The following is a 24,102-nucleotide window of genomic DNA, read 5'->3' on the forward strand; positions in this document are numbered from 1 at the left end:
TAGGAACCTCCTGGTTACACCAGCCCACAGGGGATTATTGTGTCCGTCGTGCAGGGAGGGGCTGGGTGGGGAGGGGAGGGTGGGGAGGGGCTCGGTGGGGCTGGGTGGGGAGGGGAGGGAGGGGCTGGGTGGGGAAGGTGGTGAGGGGCTGGGTGGGGAGGGTGGGGAGGGGCTGGGTGGGGAGGGTGGGGCTGGGGGGGGCTGGGTGGGGAGGGGCTGGTCACCCCGTGGTGCCCTTATAAAACTCAACGTTTAACCTACTCACGCCGGCTTGTGCCCGCCTTCACAGTCGGGCATATTTGCGGAATACACCACGCCGCCGTTGACCCTGGCCATTGACCGAGCAACCCGACGTTCCTACCAGCTCCCTCCGCAGGAATGTGTTACAATTACTACTACAGCTCCGTACCTAGAACCTAGCAACTCGAAAACATCGTACAGCAGAGCGGCCGACGCAATCCTTGCGAGAGGCAGCCAGACACAAATAATGGGGCTGCTTATACAAAACAAAACGTTTAATGCTGCTCTTTCTCTCTCTTAATGGATACAAAAACCGAGTTCTTTTTTTATCTACAGAACCCTACAAAATAGACTACGGGGCTCGTTTATGTCACTTGGCCGGGGAACAGATGGGACTTGCTAAATTGGGCAGATACAAGCGGGACCGTACTGGCTTACCGGCGACAGATAGCTCCATCCCACCCAAACAAAGCGGCATCTGTTGGGAGGTCTTTGCGTCGAACACTTGCAGGCGTATCGCTTCCCCTGGCACATGCTGGGTGGGGATAAACGAGGCCAAACAACTGTGCGATGCATGCAACGGCTCTTCGAGTGTGACAGCCATTCATTAGGGGCTCGCGGTGCATACAGCACGCATTCAGAAACGCGAGTCAAAGTGTCGCTGTGCTCTGAATGTGCATCAGGCTGTGCTTTGGGGTGCCGCGGTGGCAAGATGTTAACTCCTTCGCCTGGTATACAGGCGGGCGTGGGTTCGATCCCCGACCTGATGCCTGTGTATTTGGATTTTGCATGTTTCTCTTCCCCGTGGCCGTGTTGATTTTTCTCCGGACCTTCTGGTTTTTCCCCTCCCCGTTTAGAAACATGCGTTTAGAGTATTTGACTGTGATACGTTTCAACATAATAAGCCACTTTGTTGAACTGTCATTTGTGGCCGGGTCGCTTAGGAAAAAGAGTTATATAGCTTAATTCTCTTCACTGGTGGCCCTGAACCATAGGTGGACATTCCACATTCCTCTGGTAGTGGGAGTCAGTCTTTCCAAAGGAAACGGCTGGATGTGATTGCACTCCTAAGCAGCCTCCTCAACTAGGATTTTAATTGACAAGCTTACGATTGTGAGTCTACCGTTCAGCAGCTGCTGCGCCGGTATCTGGGAGAAGGTTGAACGCGTTTGTGAAGTGTGGTGGCGTCAATGGCTTTTGCCGTGATGACATCTTGATCTTGATCTGTTCTTTGTTTTGATTGCGAGTCGGGTGCCCGGACTGGAGCATCACTTGGCCACAACATGGATGGACAGAATGAACCGCAGCACAGTTGTGTTTGTAAAACAAGGCGCTCCTCTTTAAAACAAGGCGCCCGTTTAAAACGAATGACCTGGGACATTTCTCCCGCTATTGCCGGGATCGTTGACGAGTGTTTCCCCGGTGTGACTGTTGGAGGCCTTGGCATTCGGCGTCTGGTGTGGCTTACACTTGAGAATCCGGTTTAATTGCCGGTGGCGTGAAACCTTGCCTTTGAACCCATGGCGTCTGCGCAGTATCTGGGAATGATATTACCCCGCGCTGGCGCTCGTTGCAGGGTTTCGCGGGGGTTCGGGCCTAGCGGCCGGCCTGGTCAAAACTGGGTGCATCAGCAATGGGATACGCGCCGCTTGCTTCGGAGTGGGCGTTGAAGTTCCCGTGACGTTATTAGAAAAAGAGTAGGCCACCTCAGGCGCCCCCGGGGTCATTGTCCAACTTGGAACCATTACTCGTCTTATTGTTTAATGAGGAAGCAGCATCACGTCTCGCTGGCAGACCCGTGCCCACGTGGCGGTTGGTGCTGTGTGTCTTACAGGGCCAGCTGGTGGGGGGGGGGGGGTTACCAACAGGGCACCTCGAGATGTGTCGCACGGGAGGCGCTGCTTAGATATTAAGCGACGACGATGACGATGACCATTACGAGAACTCACACAATTTGCCGTCTCTCTGCTTCCCAGGAGTCATATCCTTCGGGAGCCAGTCGCAGGCCATGAGCGAGCGGGAGGGGGGAGGCGAGCTCACGCCGCGCGCCACGAGGAACGGGTTCGGCTCGACGGAGTTGCCTAGCGGGCCCCCCAGGGCGACGGAGCCGCCGGGCGGGGATGGCGGGGTGGCCCCCGGCGAACCGGCGCTGCTGCCGCGCCCCCCGTGGAAGGGCATCGGCGTGGAGCTCTTCGGCTACGTGGGCATCGACGCGGTGCTGGAGCAGATGAGACGGAAAGCCATGAAGCAAGGGCTGGAGTTCAACGTCATGATCGTCGGTAAGTGCCACCGGCGGGCACGGCCGGAGCGACGCTCGCGACGGGCTGGATAAAATACGGTGGGGAGCACAGGGGTGGTGCCTATGCCGGTCGTTCTCGGTGAACCCATAACACCTGGATCTGTACCTTGATCTCTTGCCAGCAAGCTTTAAACGCTTCCCGAGGCCTCAAAGTACATCTAACCTGGCAAAAGTGCTGTGGTGATGTCAATGCCACTTAGCGGAAAATGTTGTCGGGGTGGTGCTGGTGGTGGTGATACCTGATCCACGCACTTACGATATGATCTTGATGAACCAAGCTCAACTTAAAAATTATAGTAACATCTTCACGAAAGGATCCTTGCTTCTGGCATGTGGTAGTCCATCAGTTCCGATTTGGGCAGGCCTGAATCTGCTGATGAGACGCTCTATGTCATAACTGGAGCAGAGTTTGCTTGTACTGAATCAATGCTGCTGAAGTTAAACACTCCCAGAACGCCGTGGGCCCGATGGGTTGCTTTAAAAATACTTTTATATTTTTTTTCATGTGGACAGGCACATCGATGAAGGGACACATTGTCTGCTTCTCTGTTTTCGAGCTATGTGAACGATGAGAACAGAGGCACAGCAGCAATAATACAGATCATGTCTTCCTGCGCAAATGAGCATGTGGTGGTCCTTAACAAGTAGTGGAAATTCCACATTACCATGGTCGGGACCAGTCTATCCATTGTTGCTCTGACGTTATTAAACAAGTAATTTTGAACATTCCCATATTGCCCGGAGTATTTAATTTGATTTACGGTGAAGAATGGCCGATTTAAATACATTTCCTCATCACATTCTCCAGTTTTTTTCTCAGCTCTGTATTTTGTTTAATTCTAACCGTTGAACGTGCAGCGTCATTCGTAAGTGCTTAAAACTGGCATTTTACTGTTGTTGCAGTCACGCTGTCTGCGGGATGCAGATCATGCCAACAGAAGCCTTTCTCGGAAACGGTCTCAGTCCAAATTAATACGGAGTAATCTTTGTATGGGAAAAAATAACCCCTAAGAAACGGTAAATCTGGTTGGTTTTTAGGCCCTTCGTTAAAACACACGTATACATACTCTTTGGTTCTTTCGGTAAAGTCACATAGTGAGAAATAAAATAAAACAAATCACGACGTTTCGATCGCAACACAAGTGGCGTTGCGATCGAAACGTCGTGATTTGTTTGTTAAATTCTAACGTGACTTTACCGAAAGAACCAAAGAGTATGGGATTCCTGCAGTCACGAAAGCTTCAAATCAAAACACGTATACATATGCAGCACTTGCATCAACACACTGCCGGACAAGGCCCTCCCCACACTGTGTGTCTAGCTGACTGCCGTTCAGAGCAAGGTAATCTCGAGGTTAAACAGCGGTGCAACGATTTCACACTGAGCTCTAAACCTGGTAACCCGAGTTAATTCTAGATTTGAAGCTTTCGTGACTGCAAGGAATCATCTTCTTAGGTTCTTTCGGTAAAGCCACGCAGAAAGTAAAATAAAATAAAAACAAAAATCCGAAACGTCGCTATTTTTGTTTTTATTTTATTTTACTTTCTGCGTGGCTTTACCGAAAGAACCTAAGAACCCGAGTTAATTCAATCTCCCGGCGATGGCAAGCATCAGCGGTGCGCGATATCGGAACCGGTGCTCAGCTGCCCCTTCACCAACCACCACGCTCCGATCGTCTGGGTGGCCCAGGGGTTCCCGAAGGCGCGGGACAGGATGCCGTTTGGCAGGGCCCCGTTAATCATGAGCACAACAACACAGGCCTACTTTTGCATGACACCAGTGAGCAAATTGCCACCCCCCCTCCCCTCCTCCTCCTCCTCCTCTTCCTTCCACTCCGACTGGACATCTGTGAAAATTAGCTTCATAGGTCATCGGATTTCTCCAGGATAAATAAAGATTCTGATGCTGGTTAAAAAAATCGACTCACGTGATGGCACCGATTGACAAACGGCTGTAAATTAATGCGTTAATATCTAATGTACGTTCTCCACCGAAACGTACAGAGGGGTTTCCAATCGCCAGAGGCGATCACGTCGCCGGCCAGAGCAGCGCTGATTGTGAACCTCAACGCGACGGAATTGCGCGGCGATTCAGGCCTGAAGCTGCCGTGTGTGTGTATGTTAACAACGCGTGGTCACAATTAGTGACAGTTCATGCCTAGAGGTTAATGTTCAACAGCTGCTGGGTGCTCTGTGTTCCCAAATACTCGCCGATGGTTGTTTTTTTCCTTCCCTCGGCCGTCAGATAGGTATGTACATTTTGTGTGTGTGTGTGTGCACTTTACTCAACTAAATAGTCACAAATTGTTTCCATATGAAGTACGAAGTCAAAATTCCCGTAAGATGGAGTTGAGCCAGCGGCTCACAGTGTGGAATTGACATGCCCTTGGCATCGAGTGGTTCCTGTGTTCCAACGTATGTAATTGTTTTAACTAAGTCGGTGATAATAAAACAAATATGCAAACCCTTGCATGTATTGGGTTCTGATTCCAGTTACCCGCAGTGAAAGCTGGTCACAATGCCTTGGGGTTCTAATTAGCATCGGGTGGGTGCTCTTTTACATTTGCTGACCCTGAACCAGTGGTGGAAATTCCACATTACTCTGCAAGCCCCGTTATATTCATAGAACGATGACCGTTGACTTCCTTTCAAAGTGGTACTTCATTGATCAAATCCACACGTATGAGCAGTCGAGTCACTCCCCAACGGCAAATGTAATTTTCAACCTCATGATTTTGACTGCATTCAATTAATAAGGCTGAGATGACCTAAAGGAGGCCCCCTAAATGCGCAGTTACTGGGATTGTAAGCGCAGTGCACAATCCACTGCGCCTTTGCTCACGACAAATGCGCGTACACAAATTGCAGCCACATGTTGTCGGATGTGAAGCGATTAAAACTCGGTGGCTGATTTGACATCCTTTGGAAAACAGTGTTTGTGACCCAAGTGGTCAGCGCTGACCCAAAGTGACCCCCCCCGTGACCTTCGTGAGGTTTCGTTAGTCTGTCGCCTGGGGCCGATGCCCTAAAACTCCTCGGCCTGTCACAAGTTTACAGCTGCCTGTCCGTCAAGGAGCAGATGGCCTGCATTTTTTTGTTTGTTGCTGGTCCTTTCACTGGAAGGGCAATGGCAAAGTTCAGTTTGGCTAATTTGCCCGTATTAATGGCCTGGAAGATATAAATGACAGTGGCTCAAATACATCGGTGGAGAGAGAAAGGGTGTTTGATGCTGGAGGTTATTATGGGTTGTTTTACACAACGTTTTTGTTGGAGAGACTACAACTCCACTGGTTTGGGGCCAGGAAATGTGATTTTTTTGTTTTAAAACGAAATGGCATTTTCATTGGTCGCTTCAACACCTGTTGGAGTTGTTTAAACTGGCAGTCTCGGATTTTACTTCACTTCAGAATGGTATATAATTGGGGTATTTGTCTTAACAAAATAAAAACATAGTTTTTAAATTTACATTACTTTTGCGCACATTCTTATATAATGTACAGTGTAAACTATTCCATTTGAATTTTAATAATTTTATGAACTCACATCTTTTTTTACCAAATTCAAAACATATCGAAACCGCCCTTTGACAGACAGGGAATCGGAGGAATGTGATCGGACTTTTTTTTCTGGAGGGTGAGACATTAATGTCAAGATGGCACAAAATTTCACAAAGCCACACTTTTTCAGCAAACAAACAAATACGAAACATTAACGTTCATGAGGAACTTTTTTGAGTGAGCTGGCATGATTCAGAGAATGCCAGAGTGTCTTCACTACGAAGACAGATGATTGTAAAATATTATTGATGCTTTTGGTTTTTTTGTGTAAATCAGTTGAATGGTTATTGATTGCAATTGTTTGAAGATTAAAATAATAATATGCACAGGATGCATTCCTGAAAACCAGAACGCAACGCGAAAGTACTTAAGCAAAGAGATTTGGATGGTTGATCGTAACGTGGAAAAGTAACAAAACAGACGACGCTCAGTAACCCATTGCGCATCGATACTGCGCAGCCATCGGTGTGAAAAGTATGTTTTGGCGATGACGTGAGGGGGCCTAAGTCCAGCAGTGGATAGACAATGGCTGCTGATGACATCTAATTTATTTATTTCACTTTCCAGGCTTAAATGGCATGGTTTACCAATGTAGCATATGCAGTTTTTATTTGTATAGGACCCTGTCACAGAAATGTTGAATTTCCATCACTGGCTTAAGGCCATCAACAGCATGAAAATTACCTATTTTTTATTACACGCTTTTATTTAACTCACTCTGTTGTTGTCGTTGTTGTCGTATCCTCAAATCTTGTAACTCAATTTTAACCCACTTCCCAATGTGGTATCGACTGCAAACTTGGTATACTTATGTCATACTGATGACAATACTATATTCTATCATTAAAAATAAAAACATATTTTTGAACAATCTTTTTTTATATGTTATGTTTCGCCTTGGCTCTAATTGTCCACGCTCAACTGACGTTGGCTGTAAATCACCACGGCCCCTTACGTTGTGGCAAGCTTCGGGGCCACTTCCTGGAGTCGTGGAGTTCTTCCATTACTAGTAGGGTACATTTAATTAAAGCGTGTTTAAAAAAAAAGTTTTTTTTTATATTACTTATTTCCATTTATTTTTCATTTAATTAAATGCCATTTATTTATCATTTCATGAAATTCCATTCATTCATTACACACACACACAGATATACCCAGCGTAATTTCTGCCACGTCAATTCTTAGACAAGGCAGATCCTATCGGGAGTATGTTCATTGTCTACCCGGTGGTCCTGCTTTTTATCTCGGGAAAATATCCAATATTTATTTTACGTCCTTGTATACATTGGTGACGCTGGCAGACAGTGGTCTTTTATTTTCAAGAATGTCACGGGGACCTTTAACATCCACAAAGGGGGGGTGGGGGGCGGGCGCCGCTGATGAACACAATGACTGCCGTGCGTTATCCGGAGGCCCCATTGCACAGGGTTGCAGGCTTCACCGCCAGAATAGAATAAAGCAATATTTTTAGCAACCTGTGTATCTACCCGATGCATCGATGCTGGAAATTGCACGGCAGTACAATGCAACAAATCCCACCCTCTGGGGACTGAGATTTTGCTTTTTCATTGAACTTTTTTAAAAACCAGGATGAGTCTCATTTGCAAGCGTGAACAAAAAATTAACCCGTAAAAACAAACTTTTTCACTATAAATCCTTTATATGCGTGGCGGCTAGAGTCCTCTCGTCCTCTGGCTTGAAATGGCTGCCACCTATGGGTCAGATGATTGCCTGCCACCATTAAGCAATTGGTAATTAGATATACATTTTTTTTTCCTAAAATGTTGAAAATTTTGGAAAAATGTTTTCACGAAAATAAATTGTCACGCACAACGAGTCTGTGTGCAAAATGTCAGCTCGATTGGATCACGGGAAGTGGGTTAAAAAACGACCGAAAGATTTGCACGGTCGTAAGTGCGCAAGCAAGCAAGCAAGTGAACTTAATATAAAGGATTTAAAAAATAACCCAGCCAGTCGTGGGGAGGGTGGGGGGGGTGTTGCAATGATTGCCATGTGTAATCCCACTTCAGTAACTCGCGGTGTCATTTTCAAATGTGCCAAATTTGGAGCCTGATGCAGTCGCGCTTGCGGGTGACGTAAGGCGATCTCTGACGCCCGCTGCCCAGTGGACGGCGCGCACCATTACGCTGGCAATGGCACCGCGTATCGGCGGACACGTGGAAGGGTCGGACATGGGGAAAATCTCCGAGAGAAATTACAGCTACGCACCGTGCACAGACACTGTGCCCGTGTGTGGCCGGTCAATTGGTCGGGGTGGATACGCTACGTCGTATTGTACATGGACATTGCCTCGCTGCACGCGTGCTGACGATGCGAATGGGTCGTGTCGCGAGCAAACGAGCCGGTCGACTTGCCCCCCTGACGCCAGTCTGAGAAGCCCGCAGACACACGAGGGAGCTCGATGTTTATTATTAATTTATTTTGGCGCAGGTTTGATGCTTGTTGTCGACAAAGGAAAGAGGCCGGCGTTGTAATTTTGGAGATACGCGCGTGTGGAATGTGAACGGTCCGAGCTATCTCGCCGCGTCTGCCTCCCGCCCTCCCCTCCCTCCCGTCTGTCTCTCGGTGCGTCTCTCTATCGCGCGACGTCTCTTTTGTCTCCGTCTCTCCGCGTGTTGAGCTTTTAAATGGGCACCCGAGGCGAACCCCTAATGCACGTGTTTTACATTCTGACTTGGTGTTATCTGGCCAGTTAATTGCTCGATAATGTTGGGGGGGCTTTTACTGCCAGGAGCGGTTGCTGCAATGCCCCTGGACTCGCCTGGTCTTGCATCCAGTTGCAAATCATCGCGCGATTTTCATCTCCCTCGGGGCCCTTCAGAGGCCTTTCCATTGCGGCGATAGGGATGTCGAAATAGTTGACAGGCATACCTTTGTGCCGAAAGTTTTTTTTGTTGTTGTTAAGGAAATAATTACCCGCCAATAAATTACTCACAGGTCAATTAAGGCACTTTAGGCTCCTATTTAACGATGCTATTTTGTGTGCATTTAAATAAATTGGGGAGGGATGAGTGGTTACATGGGGGTTAAACTGGTGTCAGTGCCAGGGTGCCTGGCTCCTCTGGCTCAGAGAGTAACGGAACGCACATCACTCCTCAGATGGCTGCTTAATGGAACCTCTGACCGATTTTGCAATTCCGTGCCACTTTTATCCACGCAGATTGGAAGACAGTCACAACAAGTTCGCCTAACCTGGTAGTTAATAAGAACAAACGGCTCATGGGGTCATGGGTTGACTCAGCCTTGAATGTGTACCTGGTGCAGTGTGCAATTGTCAGCACTGACGAGCTGGAAAGAGTCCAGACATAGAGCTGGCAACTTACTAACGCTTCACATGCCACAACACCCTTTCCCGTGCCTCCTCCAGTGTGCGTGTGCTGTGTGTGCGTGTGCAGTGTATACATAACACTTTATCGCAGATCCCCTGTTCCGTGTGGGTAATTTAAAGGTAGAACGTGCAATCGATTTATCAAAACGTGGGTGCAATTTTCTGGAGAATGTCGTGCGTTTTTTACAACAACGGGGCAGAGCAGCGATGCAGTGGTTACTTGCACTGCGCAGTAAGCGCCGAGTGGTTACGAGTTCAATTCCCGGTCACGGCGTAGGAGAATTTCCGATTGATGATTTCTCAACCGGTCCTGGTCCCCACAGCTCACCAACCCCACAAGGACTGACCGCTGAAGTGCGGTGAAACAACCGCCATGACGGACGCGGCATTTTGGAGGCCTTCATCATGAGTTCTTCATTCATCATTTGAGGAAAACAATCCTCCATAAACATTTGATTATGATGTATTAAATAACTATTTTAAAATGTTCGTGAAAATCGCATCAGTATTTAACATACATGATTTATCGACCAATATCATGATTCATTATGTATATTTAAAAAAAAATATTCTTTGGGTCTTTCGGTAAAGTCACGTAGATGGTTCAAAGAAATTATCAAAAAACTACGACGTTTGGATCACAACACAAGCGATCGTCATCTTTTCTCCTGATGACGATCGCTTGTGTTCTGATCGAAACGTCGTCGTTTTTTGTTGTTTTCTTTCAACCTATCTACGTGACTTTACCGAAAGACCCAAAGAATATGAATTCCTGCGGTCACGAAAGCTTTAAGTCAAGAATTTTTTTTGTTCAAACCGCGCGAGCAAAATGTGTGTCAAACACTCTCCTCCAACCAACGCGGCCAATTAAATTCCACGTCTTGATTGTATGCATTAAAATAGGGCGAAAGAACAGCGTTCTATAATCATCATGGGAGGAGCATGTACCGCAAGTGCCCCCGTTCAGAGTATCGGGTGTCCATCCCGACTCTCCCTCCCCTCTCCCCCCGCCGCCCCCCGTGAAAACAGACACCGCTCCATGCCGTGTCGATGCCCTGATGCAGTCTCTTCCTCCTTCATCCTCATCTTTGCTCACCCTTTGGTCCCGTTAGTCCGTTTATTTCCCATCGTTTTCCTCTCATTTCCCATACTTTCTTTCTTCTATTCGCTCTCCCATTCTCTTGTTACATTGACTCTACTCCCCTTCCCCATGGTGTGCCACGGGGTAAAAAGCTGCTCGTTCCAACTCCATTTGCGGACCAATCGCGATGTATGTGCCGTACATTGAACTTATTTCGCACCGCACGTAGCAAAACCATGCTAATTGGAGGTGCAGTGGCAGAAAGGTAGGCTGTCGATGAAGAGGTCCTTCCACACCGTGCCATCCATGCATCAGTACGAGTGCACCTCCCATATGAATGTCAGGACCGGCCAGAGCTTTGGTGATGACTCATATGAAATGTAGGATTTTCCGATTTGCAAAAAAGATGTGGGATAAATTTACAGTGCGCCTGGCAAATCTTTCGCCGAGCTGTTATTTCCCAGAAGCTGCCACGTAACATGATCCGGATTTTTATTTTAATTTGGAAGCAAGGTATTGGGTTCCAAAACTTGCGGTGTGTGTATTATCGCTGGCCGCATAAGAGCAGCGTGTGTTATGAAAACCTATGATGTAATTCCTCGAATAGCATTTGCAAGCATTTGCTAATTATAATAAAAACGCAATTTATCGATGAAATCGTCACCGAGTCTCCAGTCAACATTTTCAGGAGGGTACTGTGTGCGCATGTTTGGCCATTACTGAGTGTGTTGACATGTGGGAGAATTCCAGAGGACCTGGAGAAAGCCCCCACACGTATGATTGGATGGCATTAAAAGCTTCACACGGATGGATTAACTCAACTTGCTGGCATTTCCTTCAATGACATGCAGTGTGAGCAACTGAAGTTAATTCTACTAATGCTTTTGCTCTTACAGCTACAGGAATCCTGTTCTCCATCTCAGTCACATTCCTTTTCACCATAATTTACATTTCCCCCACGAGTTTTCGACAGTTACTTCCAATTATGGCTGAGGGCCCAAGTGTTGGCGTTAAGGTGGAAGAAGAGTTTGTATGATGGCTTTCCTCGTCCATTAATTAAAGGTTTAACTCTGGCGTGAGTCTTGCATCTTACAAATATTTTAATTGCAGAGGTAACAAAGTAAAGGTAAACCCCAGCAAATTGTTTGCTCGAGCCACTGCTGGCAAAAGGGTCTCCACTAGAGGGAGCTCCAGGGAGCCCCTTGAGATATTATTTGGCCCACTATTTCATGCTGGAAGAGTTGCGAGTAGCCACACGGTGGAGAGATGTTAACTCCCTCACCTGGTATGCGGGAGTTCATAGGTTCGATCCCGACCCTGACGTCTGCATAGTTGGAGTTTGCATGCCTCTCTTTACGTGGCCGTGTGGGTTTTTTTTCTCTGGGTCCTCCGGTTTTTACCTTTACACTTAGAAACAACGCGCGTTTAGAGTATTTGGCTGCTATATATTTCTCCACGTGGTAAGCCACTTTGTTGAGTTATTATTTGTGATAGCCACGTCGCTTGTGAAGAAGAGCTATATAGCTGAGTGGGCCTTACCCAGTAAAAAATGAAAATAGCTTATAGCTAAGATAGTTTAAGTTTAACTCACCACTCACCATATGGTATAACAATGTTTTATACTCCTGGGTGGGCAGAAGCGGTGGGGGGTGGGGAAGATTTAATAAACTTGGCCCCATTGTTTTGACTGCCCCACCAGGAGATCGAATCGAACCGGCGACTTCTGGTCTGACCATTACACCGTGGCAGCATCCCTCTTTGCAGAGGAAATTCCTCCGATTTGAATTAGCGCGAAGGTGACATTGCAGTCGTTTGGTCTGCTTTGAGCTTTGACAGCACCTGAGTTACGCATCACACCGTGTGTAGTGGCAGCGGCATACACCTACACTCCATCGGTTCGGAGACAGGTCCACGTAGGAGTTCTCAATACAATTGCTGCATGAGAATGAACATATTTAACTGGCGTGGAAATGTGGACTCTGATCTCTCTCCAAAGAGCCCGGAGTTTGAGATCTCTAGAGCGTGCGTCTCTGCCAAAATACAACACTCGTAGAGTCCGCGCGCGTGCGTGAAGTGGCGGCCTATTGTGTGCGCTTGCCACGACAAAGGCAACTAAAGAAGCTGTGTCCCCCACTGCTCCATGCGACCGCCGGACCACCGGCATCGCTGCGAGGAGGGAGGCTGACGGGGCCTTTTCAGGGTTTTCGGGGGCCGAGCTACGAATCCCACACTTTGCCATCGTGGTGCTTTTGCTCTCTGGAGTCGGACCGCGGCACGCGGGAGGGCAGTGAAAGCAAACACGGAAGTTCATTTGAGCTCGGAACGGGGACTTGAGTTGGACGGAACGGCGCGCCGTGGCGGTGCTCGTGGGGACAAACCCCGCCGCGCTTTGTTCGCGGCGGGCCCCGGTGGCGCATTGTGCGCCGTCGCGCGACCGTGACTGCACCACGCACAGGGGGGGGGGGGGGGGGGTGGCTCTGCCTCGTTGCTGCTCTGACCCCCTCGAGTGCAGAGCGGAATGACGGACAAGCCTAACACGTTAAGGGGTGGACGCTGCCGTGCCCCGTGGAGGCTTTCATCCGGCAGTGGATTGTCAAGGTTCTGTGAATGACGATCAGTGTTAAATTGGTGTGACTCACTTCTCTCGCACGATGTGTAGTGTTTGCTTCTTTCTTTTATTTATTATCAACGAGTAAGCATGTGGCTGGCCTTGATAGGTGCTCACTAATGGCACTTTCCCCAACAGTTTGAATCATCTATGAGGTGGATCTCCGTCTTTGCTATGTGTGTCTGTGTTCTGCATCCAACAGCTTGCCATGCACAACATTGGAAAAAAAACCTTAAATATTGCAGGAGGTTTCATCGGGGCTCTACGACACATTCGGCCCCTATTGAGTTGTCACTTAGCCAACAGGGTGGCTCGAGTATTGCAACTCGCCACTCTACGGGACGTCTGGCAAGTGATCATTACCAAGCTGCAGCGTGTACAAAATCCTTTTGGCACGTGTGTCGTAACGGGTGCTGCGAGATCCGACCGTGTCCGCCCAGTGCTCTCTGAGCTGCGTTGGCTTCCGGTTGCCGAACTAATACATTGTAAGGTAGCGCTCATTACACACAAAGTGCTGGCCACTAATGAACCACAATACCTTGCTGATCTCGTCAAGGAGCATATAACCATCAAGCAAACTCCGGTCATCCTCGCAGCGGCTTTGGCTAGCCGTCGAACAAAGACAGATCCACTTCTGCGGCCGTCTGGAATGCTCTTCCGATATTAGGAATCCACTGGAGCTATGCACGTTTAAGTGATCTAGATTGAAAACTAATTTCTTTGAGACATGCTTTTTGTTAAAGTGATTTAAAAGGCCACCAATCTAACTATGCAATTCCCTTATGCCCACGAAACCGAATAATCAGTTGCAGTAGTAGCACCTTCATAGCGGCACAATGCGATTGGTTCGCTTTTAATAGGTGAATTGTTTTGCTCACATTGTGACTTCTTAACATTGAGCGGCCAACAAAAACGGGCACTCTTAAACTTGTGATTGACTCGAGCGAGTCCATTACTTGAATTGAGCAAGGTCATAACAACTTGGGTAAAGAGACGATGGGTGGGAATTCAGATCTGCATTACGGTGAGCGAGCGGTTGAGTGAGTGACTAAGTGTGTGAGTGGGGTAGTTTATTGTTGTGATCTGCAGTGGTGTGAGTTAGTGTGTGAGTGAGTGTGTGATTAAGTGTGTGAGTGAGTGAGTGTGTTGTTATGATCTGCAGTGTGGTGAGTGGTTGAGTGCGTGAGTGGGCGAGTGTGGTGAGTGAGTGAGTGGGTGGTTGAGTGAGTGAGTGTGTTGTTGTGACCTGCAGTGTGGTGAGTGGTTGAATGAATGAGTGAGTGTGTTGTTATGACTTGCGGTGTGGTGAGTGAGTGGGTGGTTGAGTGAGTGAGTGAGTGGGCGAGTGTGGTGAGTGGGCGAGTGAGTGGGTGAGTGTGTCGTTGTGACCTGCAGTGTGTGATGGCGGTTGAACACAGTGTGGAGGAGACGAAGCGGCCAGCCTCAACATGGGAGGCAAAGTAAAACGAGTGACGTTCACGGGAAGTCACCGCGGTATAAAACAACTATCATTGACAAAGATTGCAATGTTCGCACGGCGGAAAAAAAAGACTGAAATATGTTGGTCATCTTTCGATTTAAAGCTTTCGTGACTGCAGGGATTCATCTTCTTGGTTCTTTCGGTAAAGTCACGTAGAAGGGAAATAATAAAATAATAAAAGTAATAAAATAATTTGATATTATAATATTAATATAATAAAATATAATATAATAAAATATATATTGTTATATTATTTTATATTAGTATATTATTATATTATTTTATTATAATTTATTTTTATTATTTCCCTTCTATGTGACTTTACCGAAAGAACCAAGAAGATGTTGGTCATCGCTTTTGGAGGTCGATCTGTGCATCGCAATTGCAGATACCTTATCGATTTGAATCCAGCAGAAATTACTTTCGTGGTTTAACGATGGCGTAACCTCGCGATGCGACGCATGCCTCGTAGACACAGGCTGGCTTTTGTCGGCCGTGGTATGCGCCGTGTAATTTATGGGGAGGGGGGGGGCACCGTGAACTTCGGCATTGTGCGGTGTTCGCTTGATAAGCCGCGTCCCATGCTGGTAGCGGAGGGGTTATAATCAGTCTTGCCGCGCGGTTTTTTCTCTCTCCGCTCTCACCCAGTCGACCTTCACGCTCCATCGCCCCCCACTGCCCCCCCCCCCCGCCGTTGTCCCTCGGCGTGTCCGTTGTCGTGACGCCCGCCCTCATTGTTGTCAGCGGCCTTCGCCCAAATCAAAGCACGAGGGGTGGAGAGTGCCGGTGTAGCGGTGGACGAGACGTGGCCGATTTATGAGGAGGGGGGGTGGGCGGAGAGGGGGGCTATTAACGGAACAGTCCGGCGTCTTTCATTAAGTCACGTTCAAATAAAAGCACAACAAATCAGAGCACGAGCCGGTGTTCGCTAATTAGCCATGGAAAAGCCCGCTGAGGTTCATGAATACAGACACCTAATTTACATACACGAAGTCACTTCTTTAAAAGTGCGTTTTGTGCATAGTTTGTTGTTCTTCCCCCGCACCTCCAATTAGCATGGTTGCGTAGGTGCCATGCGAAAGAAGTTCAACATACATCCATGAATGCAATTTAAAGTGACAAAAGTGGACACCAAAATAGCAGTTGGGGTTGCGCAGTGGTTAGTGCACTTTGCCATGAACTCGGCTGACCGAGTTAGATTTCAGGATCGGCTAATGTGATGGGCAAGTAAGCTAAACAATCTCTCATTTACCAGGTAAGGCCCACTGAGCTATATAGATTTTTTTTAGAAGCAACTAGGCCACAAATGATAGTCAACAAAGTGGCTTATCACGTCGAAATTTACAGCAGCCAAATACTCTAAGAGCACGTCGATCCAAAATGTGGAGGGAAAAACCGGAGGACCCGGAGAAAAATCCACGTGACAACGGGGAGAACAAGGACACTCCAAATATACAGCAGCAGGTGTCAGGGTCGGGTTCGAACCCACGACCTCCTGTATACCAGGCGAGGTAGTTAACACCGCGCCACCATAGCGCCCTCGTCATATTTGAACCAGGGCCCCACGTTTCACCCACCCGTTACTGGCCAGTGCCTTGAGGCATGATCCTCCACGGGCAAAAGTAACGGCGAGGTCTTCATCCACGTATGAGTAACACGTTCAAAATATGTCCGTGCCCAATCATGTCCTGGTTGGTGCTAATCTCTATGGAGGGCTCTGAATCAGTGATGGAATTTCCACATTCCTATGGTGGGGACCAGCCTATCCGCAGGACAACTGTCAATTTGACTTGGGGCAATATGTTCTTCATTTTATTCATCACGGAGGAAGGATGAGTTGCGTCGACCCTCGGCCAGGATTTGAACTCGCAAACTTGCGACTGAGCTGAAATCTGAGCCAACGTCACTTGCCCGGTAGTAGTAACGAAGCCGCACTTACTTAGATGGTTTCGATTTTCATTGCAGGTGGCTTGCTATTTCAACTTTAAAATTAGGACTTCAGTGGTCTATGCCCGTAAGTGATGTTCTGCTTCATGGGACCTCCTTTGACAGTACCAAAATATGATAATAGGTTTTTCTGCTTTTTTCTGGCAACAAAACAGGTGTTAAGATGTTAAAACACCAAACTGAAACCTTTTTACAAGGAATCATGTGTGCATTAACCACAATGCTTGTGGTCAGAATGCAAAAAAAACATACTCTGAAAGTATATGCATTGTCCTTGAAACTGATTGGTCCACACCAGAGACAGGTTTTTTTGAGCCTCGTCTCAAACGGGGCTTTGGCGTCCTCTGGTCTAACACCGTTTGAGACGAGGCTCCAAAGAAAACTGTCTCTGGTGTGGACCAATCAGTTACAAGGATAATGCATACATTATCATGATTCCTTGTAAAAGGTTTCAGTTTTCTTGGTTCTTTCGGTAAAGTCACGTAGAAGGGAAGTAATAAAATAATAAAAATAAAACATAATAAAATAATTCTCACGACATAATAAAATAATTCTCACGACGTTTCGGCCACAATGCATTGTGGCCGAAACGTCGTGAGAATTATTTTATTATGTTTTATTTTTATTATTTTATTACTTCTCTTCTACGTAACTTTACCGAAAGAACCAAGAATATGAATCCCTGCAGTCACGAAAGCTTTAAATCGAAATTTAAGGTTTCAGTTGTTTTACCATCTTAATACCTGTTTTGTTTCTTATCTAATGTTCTGCTGCTCGATGAAGACCCACGCCGAAGTTGGCGGCGTGCTTTTGTAATTCCCGACGAATATAACAGGGCGCTCAGAGAAATCGAACCATCGACTCGGCACTAACTGGGTCAGGGTGGTTGGGTGTTCTGACCGCCAGGCCGTCTGGCTGCATTCGAACGGTCTGTGCACTTTGGCAGTGTGCGCGATGGCTCCGTACAATAATGTCGTGTTGCGTACTTAGTCACCCAGACTGATGGGCGTCAGCAGAGGTGTTTTTTTTTCTTCTTCTTCTTCTACCAGAGTGGGCATGTATCCCTTCCAAACAAAGCAGTGACCAGCTGTTCATCAGTATATAAAATATAAATCACAAGAACATTTTAATGGCCATTTTGGTCATCCACTGCCAAGCTCCTCGTGGAGGTTTGTTGTGAATGTCCTTCATACTTCACCGTGTCTGGTCAGTGTTGGCTGGTGATGGGGTGGCCCAGAACCCGAGTTAGTTAATCCACGCCACTGGATCCGTCTGACTGCGTCCAGAAACCGTATTTTTCTTCCGTCCAAAAAGGTCTCATGCCAAAGCTTCATACTTTTGATCATCTATCTAGATCCAGTTTAGCCTTCTCATCTTACTCCTACACACTCCCTGTTCTTCATGGCAAGTAACATCAAGGCTTTGTGTGGAATGCAAACCAATACCATATTTCAGAATGTCAGTTGAGAGTGCAAAGGACACAACACACGCGCGCTCGTGAGATACTGTCCTTGTTTACATCACTGTCACTCGGGCGTCTGTGATTATTGTGGTACACAGAAGGGTATCACACTTAACCCCCTGATATATATACGCCAGGTGTCCTCAGCCTTGGTTTATACAAGGCCCTTGCTATGGGAATGTGGAATTTCCACGACTGATCCAGGACCACGGAAATGCGAGCACAGCCTCCACATCCTTGCTGGGGATAAGCAGATAGTAACTAGTCACCAATTGACTGTTTCGTTTACGTGACAAACCTTGCTAATTGGCTGCGTCGGGTGGTGGCGAGTTTAACGGCACATTTGTATTTACGCGATCTAACCGAAAAACCTCTATTATGGATCACCTGAAGACGGTTGCTTGTGTTGCGATTGAAACGTCGTGATGTGTTATTTTTTCTACCTACGTGACTTTACCGAAAGAAGCAAAGAGTATGGATTGCTGCAGTCACGAAAGCTTCAAGTCAAGATTGGGTTACAGATAGTTTGATTTGACTTTTATCATAAAATGTGAGTTCAAAATGGAAACTATTATGAATATCTGAAGAGAAAATTGGAAAATATAATTGGCGGAAATGAAAAATGAGATTGTTCATTTAGAAGAAAAATATTATTTGTAATAATGTAATTTTTATTTAATTTAGGCCACTCTTAACGAGTCTGAATACACTCTTTCAGGAGGGTCCTGCATCCGGATGTGTGGCCAATCCCATATCAATGTGTACTTGACTCCGCACGAATGTATTCAATAATCTATTGCTGTTCTGCCATTCTCCGGCTTACCTTACAGCGAGAGTAATCGACGGTCGCTAGACACGGCCATTTACATTGGAACAATCTTTCTAAACGGGTGACGCAATTATTCGACAGAGAGAAACCACGTCAAATCGTCCCGAACAATTTGGGGACCATTACTCGCGTGTAGCCTTGTTGTTTTTTTCGAGAATGTAGAGTCTGACCTTTCATAGGCGCCGTTGACTCTAAACCGCTATTGCACTATACATACAAAGGTGTCTGGAACGCGACCGACCTTTCATGGCTTTGCACCGCCCTGCTACTGCGGCCACCCGCACTTAACACAACGGTTTGAAAGAGCGTGCTCTCACACTCGCGGCGCCAAAGGAGGGCGCGGGGGGCGCTCCGCTGGGACGGCCGTAGACAAACCTGCGGCGGTGGGGCGTTTGATGCGGGGAAAAACAAACGGGGGAGAAAAAAAATGCAGAAAACCCGCGCCGTTGTTTGAATTCAAAGCAACGGCGGGTAGCGTCAACAAATTTGGCCTTCCGAACACATTTGGGGCCATTTGGCCGCACTCCGTTGTGACTTTGTTTTTGTTGAATTGGGGTAAACACTGGTCTGGGTAAAGTGTCGTAGTCATGCCAGTGATGTTCAATGCAATTCTTCCACTACACTGCTGTCTTTGTGCATCCCTAGAATTACACATTGCTTGGCAGTGTCCTCTCCAGATTCCCTCATCGTGGCAATGAGTTGTTTTGAGTCGATGTCCACAGTGGAAACGTTTTATTACGAAGGGCACCGGATAAAGATTCAACAACACGTGCAAAGGTGTGCGGCTCACAAGCGGTAGGGATGCACAACTCCCATCGTGCCTTGCATTCGTGTCACGTGATTCACCAGATTGCACGCAAGATGGTGTGATCCTTGTCCAGACCACCGGCTCAAATACCCGAACGAACGATCGTATTATTTTTTGGGGCAAAGTACTGGCTATGTCGAAACATCGGTGAAGGTTTCTTAAAATCCCACCGACTACGTCCACTCAGCGTCACACATGAATGCACCACCACTGTTAGTCGATCGATTGGCAGGCCGCGTGTGGTGGGGTAAAGTGTGGTTACTCCCACCTCTTCGATGATTAGATAGCGCAGCTGAAATTCATCGGATCGCCCAGCTCTAATGCTCTGCAGGCCTGGGTGCTCTTTGTTGTGAGGCGCTCAAAAACGGCTCGCAAATCTCGCCGCAGTGAAAACGCCGACTTATCAGATGTTCGCCCGTTCGATCATTTTGACGGTGACGGCACCTTGGCTTGGCGCAGACAGGTGGGCTGTGTTGCCGTGTTGGTGCACGTGCAAAATGCGCTGATTTAAAAGAGTGTATTTTGATCTTCCGATGCATTCCCCAGATTCATTGAAATAGTGCCAAGCGTGGCCGACTTTGTCAATATTGATGCCGTGAGAATTTAGGTGACTCGAATTGTTGAAATTAGGCTCGCGCTTTTTTTGCGATTTGTTTCCATGAATTCTGTTGGCCCTGTGTACCTGCATCTGGCTAGATCGAAAACAGCTCCTGTTTGCCAATTACCGCGCCGCTGTGATGGCATGCGACTGAACGACGACGAGACAAAGGGGGTATTTTCTCCATCTGTTTTGTGTCCGGGTGTTTAGTGGGCCCAGGCTTAGCTTGGGGAAATCCGTGTGCCGACCGTGGTGCCGTGTGCCCAAGTGTCTGCTGGTCTCACCTTCTGTGATTGTTTTCTCACCTAGACGTCAATGTCAGTGGCGAGAGCTGAAGCTGCAGCCCCTGCAATTCCTTGCTCACGCCACTGCTGGCAGAAGAGCCTCCACTCGGGGGTGCTCTAGAGAGCCCCCCCCACGATAGAGTGTATTTGGCCTACTCTTCCAACCTTGTCCAGACGTCCTGGAAGAGGTGGGAGCGCCCAGCACGTGCGGCGAAATGTTGGTCATCATGCCGGACAACACTCGGGACAAACCGGCACCACATCGGAGAGCTGCATCGCACAAGCACGATAATCAAGTAAACAGTGGGGTTTTACAGAGAGACTGGACCTTGGCATGCAAATGTGGAATTTCCGTCCACTGGCCAAGGGTTGCCATTGGAGAAGAGCACCATGGGATTTCTTTATTTTCCGGGGAGACACCGGCGATTGACATTTCTCGGTACATCCCTGCAGGTTCCGAACGTGAATGATCGAAGCGCTTTCTTGCGGGAGGTGAATGAATGTTCCTCGACGTAGCGTTTGTCGCAATGTGTGCGCCGGGCCTCGCCTTAGCCCCTCGCCGGCGTGTTTGTCCGCCCCAAAACTCCGGTCGTCGCGGCTGCACGCGACGCGGCGTCGACGCCTATCAAGGCCTCTGCCGTGGACTTCACAGAGAGCGGCACGACGCTTGAACAAATGCCCCCAGTGATTGTCGCCTCTTGATTTGCCTTCACACTTCGTGTTGATGATTGTCGAAAGAAACCTCACAAATGGGCAAACGAAAACGGAGGGACAAGCAATGAGAGCAGGCGACCCAGGCACACGCACGTGTAACACCGTCGCGTCCCCCGGGTGTCGTATGGGAGGGGATAGGAAGAGAGGAAAAGGAAAGAAGGGAGGAGCGTGAGAAGGTGGACATCACGCGATGGGCAAGAAAGTCAAATCCCGCACCTCCGTTGAGCACAGTTGGCTATGTAGGGTGCAAAAGAAGTTCAACATTAATACAAATCAGGAGCAAATCGACAAAGAGGACCACGTCCTCATTATGGCCATCCTCTTTCATTCCACGGCACACACTTTTGAGCTTGCTCGATCTTCGTGGCACACTGAACCGAAAACCTGGGTCGTGTGCCACGGATGGGGATTGACAGCTCTCCGCTGCCGTGCAGTGGCGAGATTTCAGCTCCCTCGCCTGGTCGACAGGAGGTCGTGGGTTCAATTCCGACCCTGACACCTGTATATTTGGAGTTTTCACGCCTCTTTCCCCGTGGTCAAGCAGATTTTTCTCCGGGTCCTCTGGATTTTCCATCCACATTTGGAATCGACGTTTGTTTAGAGAACCTCGGGCTGCTACGCATTTCCACACGATGAGCCACTTTGGTGTAGCTATCATTTGTGATAGCCAGTTCGCTTCTACATAGCTCAGTGGGCCTTACCTGGTAAAATAAAATAAAAATTGTTGAGTTTAGTATTAGTCCTGCACCTCGACCGATGGAGAGGGGAGGGTGGGAGCTGGAGTGGTCGGGGCTGGATCGGAAACTGAACGGCACGGAGGAGAGTTGGTCCGTCCGAATTTGCGAACAGTGAGGGTACTTTCTTTTCATGTCATTTCAAAAATACCGCGGCGCACCTGAGACTTCTTGTCACGGCACACCGGCGTACCACGGCACGCGGTGGACACCGATGTACCACGGCACACCCATGTACCGCAGCGACACTGGTTGTGAAGCATTCAGAATCGCAATCTTTATTTATACTGAAGCGTTGATTTACGCCACCAGGGATCCCTGCGACAGAGCCCCAGCTGTATCCTCTCGCCAGCGACCTGCAATCCATCCGACTCCAGTATTTATTTTTCATAAAGTATCCCTTGTGCTGAAAGAGGGTTTCCCCTCCCCAGCACCACCCCCCCCCCCACTGCATTAAATCAAATGAGGCAATGTTTTGCTTAAGCTGGTGAAGGACAGCCAACTAAAATGGAAATTGACTTAAACTCTGAGAAAAAAAGGACGTGTGCTTCGTTGCCATCAGTAAAAAAAATCGTGAATATGCATCAGCCACCGCCAAAAGTGTTTCCTTGCTGAATCCCTTGCTGGCTTGAGCACTATCGGTGCTGGCGGTGGGGATTCCTCATTACAATGGTACGATCAGTATTTCTATATCCGATCATAATCATTCTTATATTTTTCCACAAAGGTAATGTTTATACCATTGATCTTGCAGCTTAGGTGACCAACCCCCGAGGAATTCAATCACATCCCCCCCCTCCCCCACCAATCCTATTTCGATTGCAAATAAAGACATTTCCGTTTGGAACTTTCAAACAGCTAGCAGTGCACCACCTTGCGTGAGAGAATGACCCTGGGAGAAGGAATCACCTTTAGCCATCACTCGATGACCATCTCTTACGTATCCTGCAAAGTGTTCATCACGTGGCTTCCAAACCGACAAATACAAAAATGAAAGAAAAATATATAGACATCATTCAGATTTGAAATGTGCCGCATCAAGTGAACAAAAAACAAATTCAACACGAGTTTTTGTGTGTGCAATCATTGCGGCCTAGACAGGCCGAGGCCATGAACTCACAATCACTTGAGAAGACAGTTTTATTCGCCGGGCGGTCGTGGCTACGCGCGTGGCCTATAACCGAGCACTGTGGAGGCAGCGATGATTGGTGGATCACCACGCAAACGTTCCCGAAAGACTCTCTTCCCGCGAGCAGTTGCCATACCCTGGATTCACCAGGAGAAGGTGGTACGGTAAAAAAATTATGGACAGATGTCTGTATGTACGTTAAACTTCTTTCTCACCGTACGTAGCCAACCATGCTAAGCAGAGTTGACGGATTGCTACCTATTAGCATGTATGGGCATTCTAGTTTCCTGCCACGTGTGAACACTCATTGATTTGTCGATAGCACCTTCATATATGGAGGACCGCAGAGGTTGGGCAATTGGCTGCCTTCTTGCGTGTCTGTGGTTCCTCGCCTCTCCCGAGTCTCTCTCTCTCTCTCTTCGAGAGTGAGTGGCTACTGTGTGGCAATGCGTTACAAGTTGAGATGATGATTATTTATAGTTATTAATCAAGAGTGGCTGTCTGGAGTATAACCCAGGCTGTCAGAAGTGTTGGTGACCTTCATATCTCGAGTTTGCGATGTTTGCACATCGCACCAGGTACTCATTTGAAGCTTAGTCGACCTAGGGGGAGGCCCAGGACCGATTCAGAAAATCGTCACTGGTGTTGGAAGTGAGCGGGAATCGAACTCGGGTCACCGGGTTCGTAGCGCAGCGCGCTAACTGTTGTGCTACCGCTCAAAAACCCTGACAGCCCCCCCTCCCTCACTTCTCAAATAGGATTTAAACTCACACCTTTTCTGAGTGTCAGTTAAGTGCCTCAACCAGAGAACCATCTGTTCACACCATTATGTTGACATATGGCGCATGCTGATATTTAAATATCAATCAGGGTGCCTAATGAGATTCGAAGGCGTCATCGAATGTTTTGCTTCTACGCCTGTAATAGGACCCACATTTTTCCATCGGACGGTTTCCTGGAATCTCGATGATTTCACTCTGACAA

At 47.8% G+C, this 24,102-nt stretch overlaps 1 protein-coding gene across 5 annotated transcripts in view; it reads left to right on the forward strand.

Moving 5' to 3' along the window:
- Window positions 1-24,102, forward strand: part of LOC144730343 (neuronal-specific septin-3-like) — a 257,761-nt gene that overhangs the window by 194,071 nt on the left and 39,588 nt on the right. For all 5 annotated transcript variants that reach the window (XM_078611089.1, XM_078611091.1, XM_078611088.1 and 2 more), the window contains one exon: window positions 2,217-2,519. In XM_078611089.1, the coding sequence (XP_078467215.1) occupies window positions 2,217-2,519 (303 nt within the window). The remainder of the gene's footprint in view (window positions 1-2,216; window positions 2,520-24,102) is intronic.

The sequence above is a fragment of the Lampetra planeri genome, chromosome 35 (genome assembly GCF_965212315.1).
Source record: "Lampetra planeri chromosome 35, kcLamPlan1.2.h2, whole genome shotgun sequence".
NCBI lineage: Eukaryota > Metazoa > Chordata > Hyperoartia > Petromyzontiformes > Petromyzontidae > Lampetra > Lampetra planeri.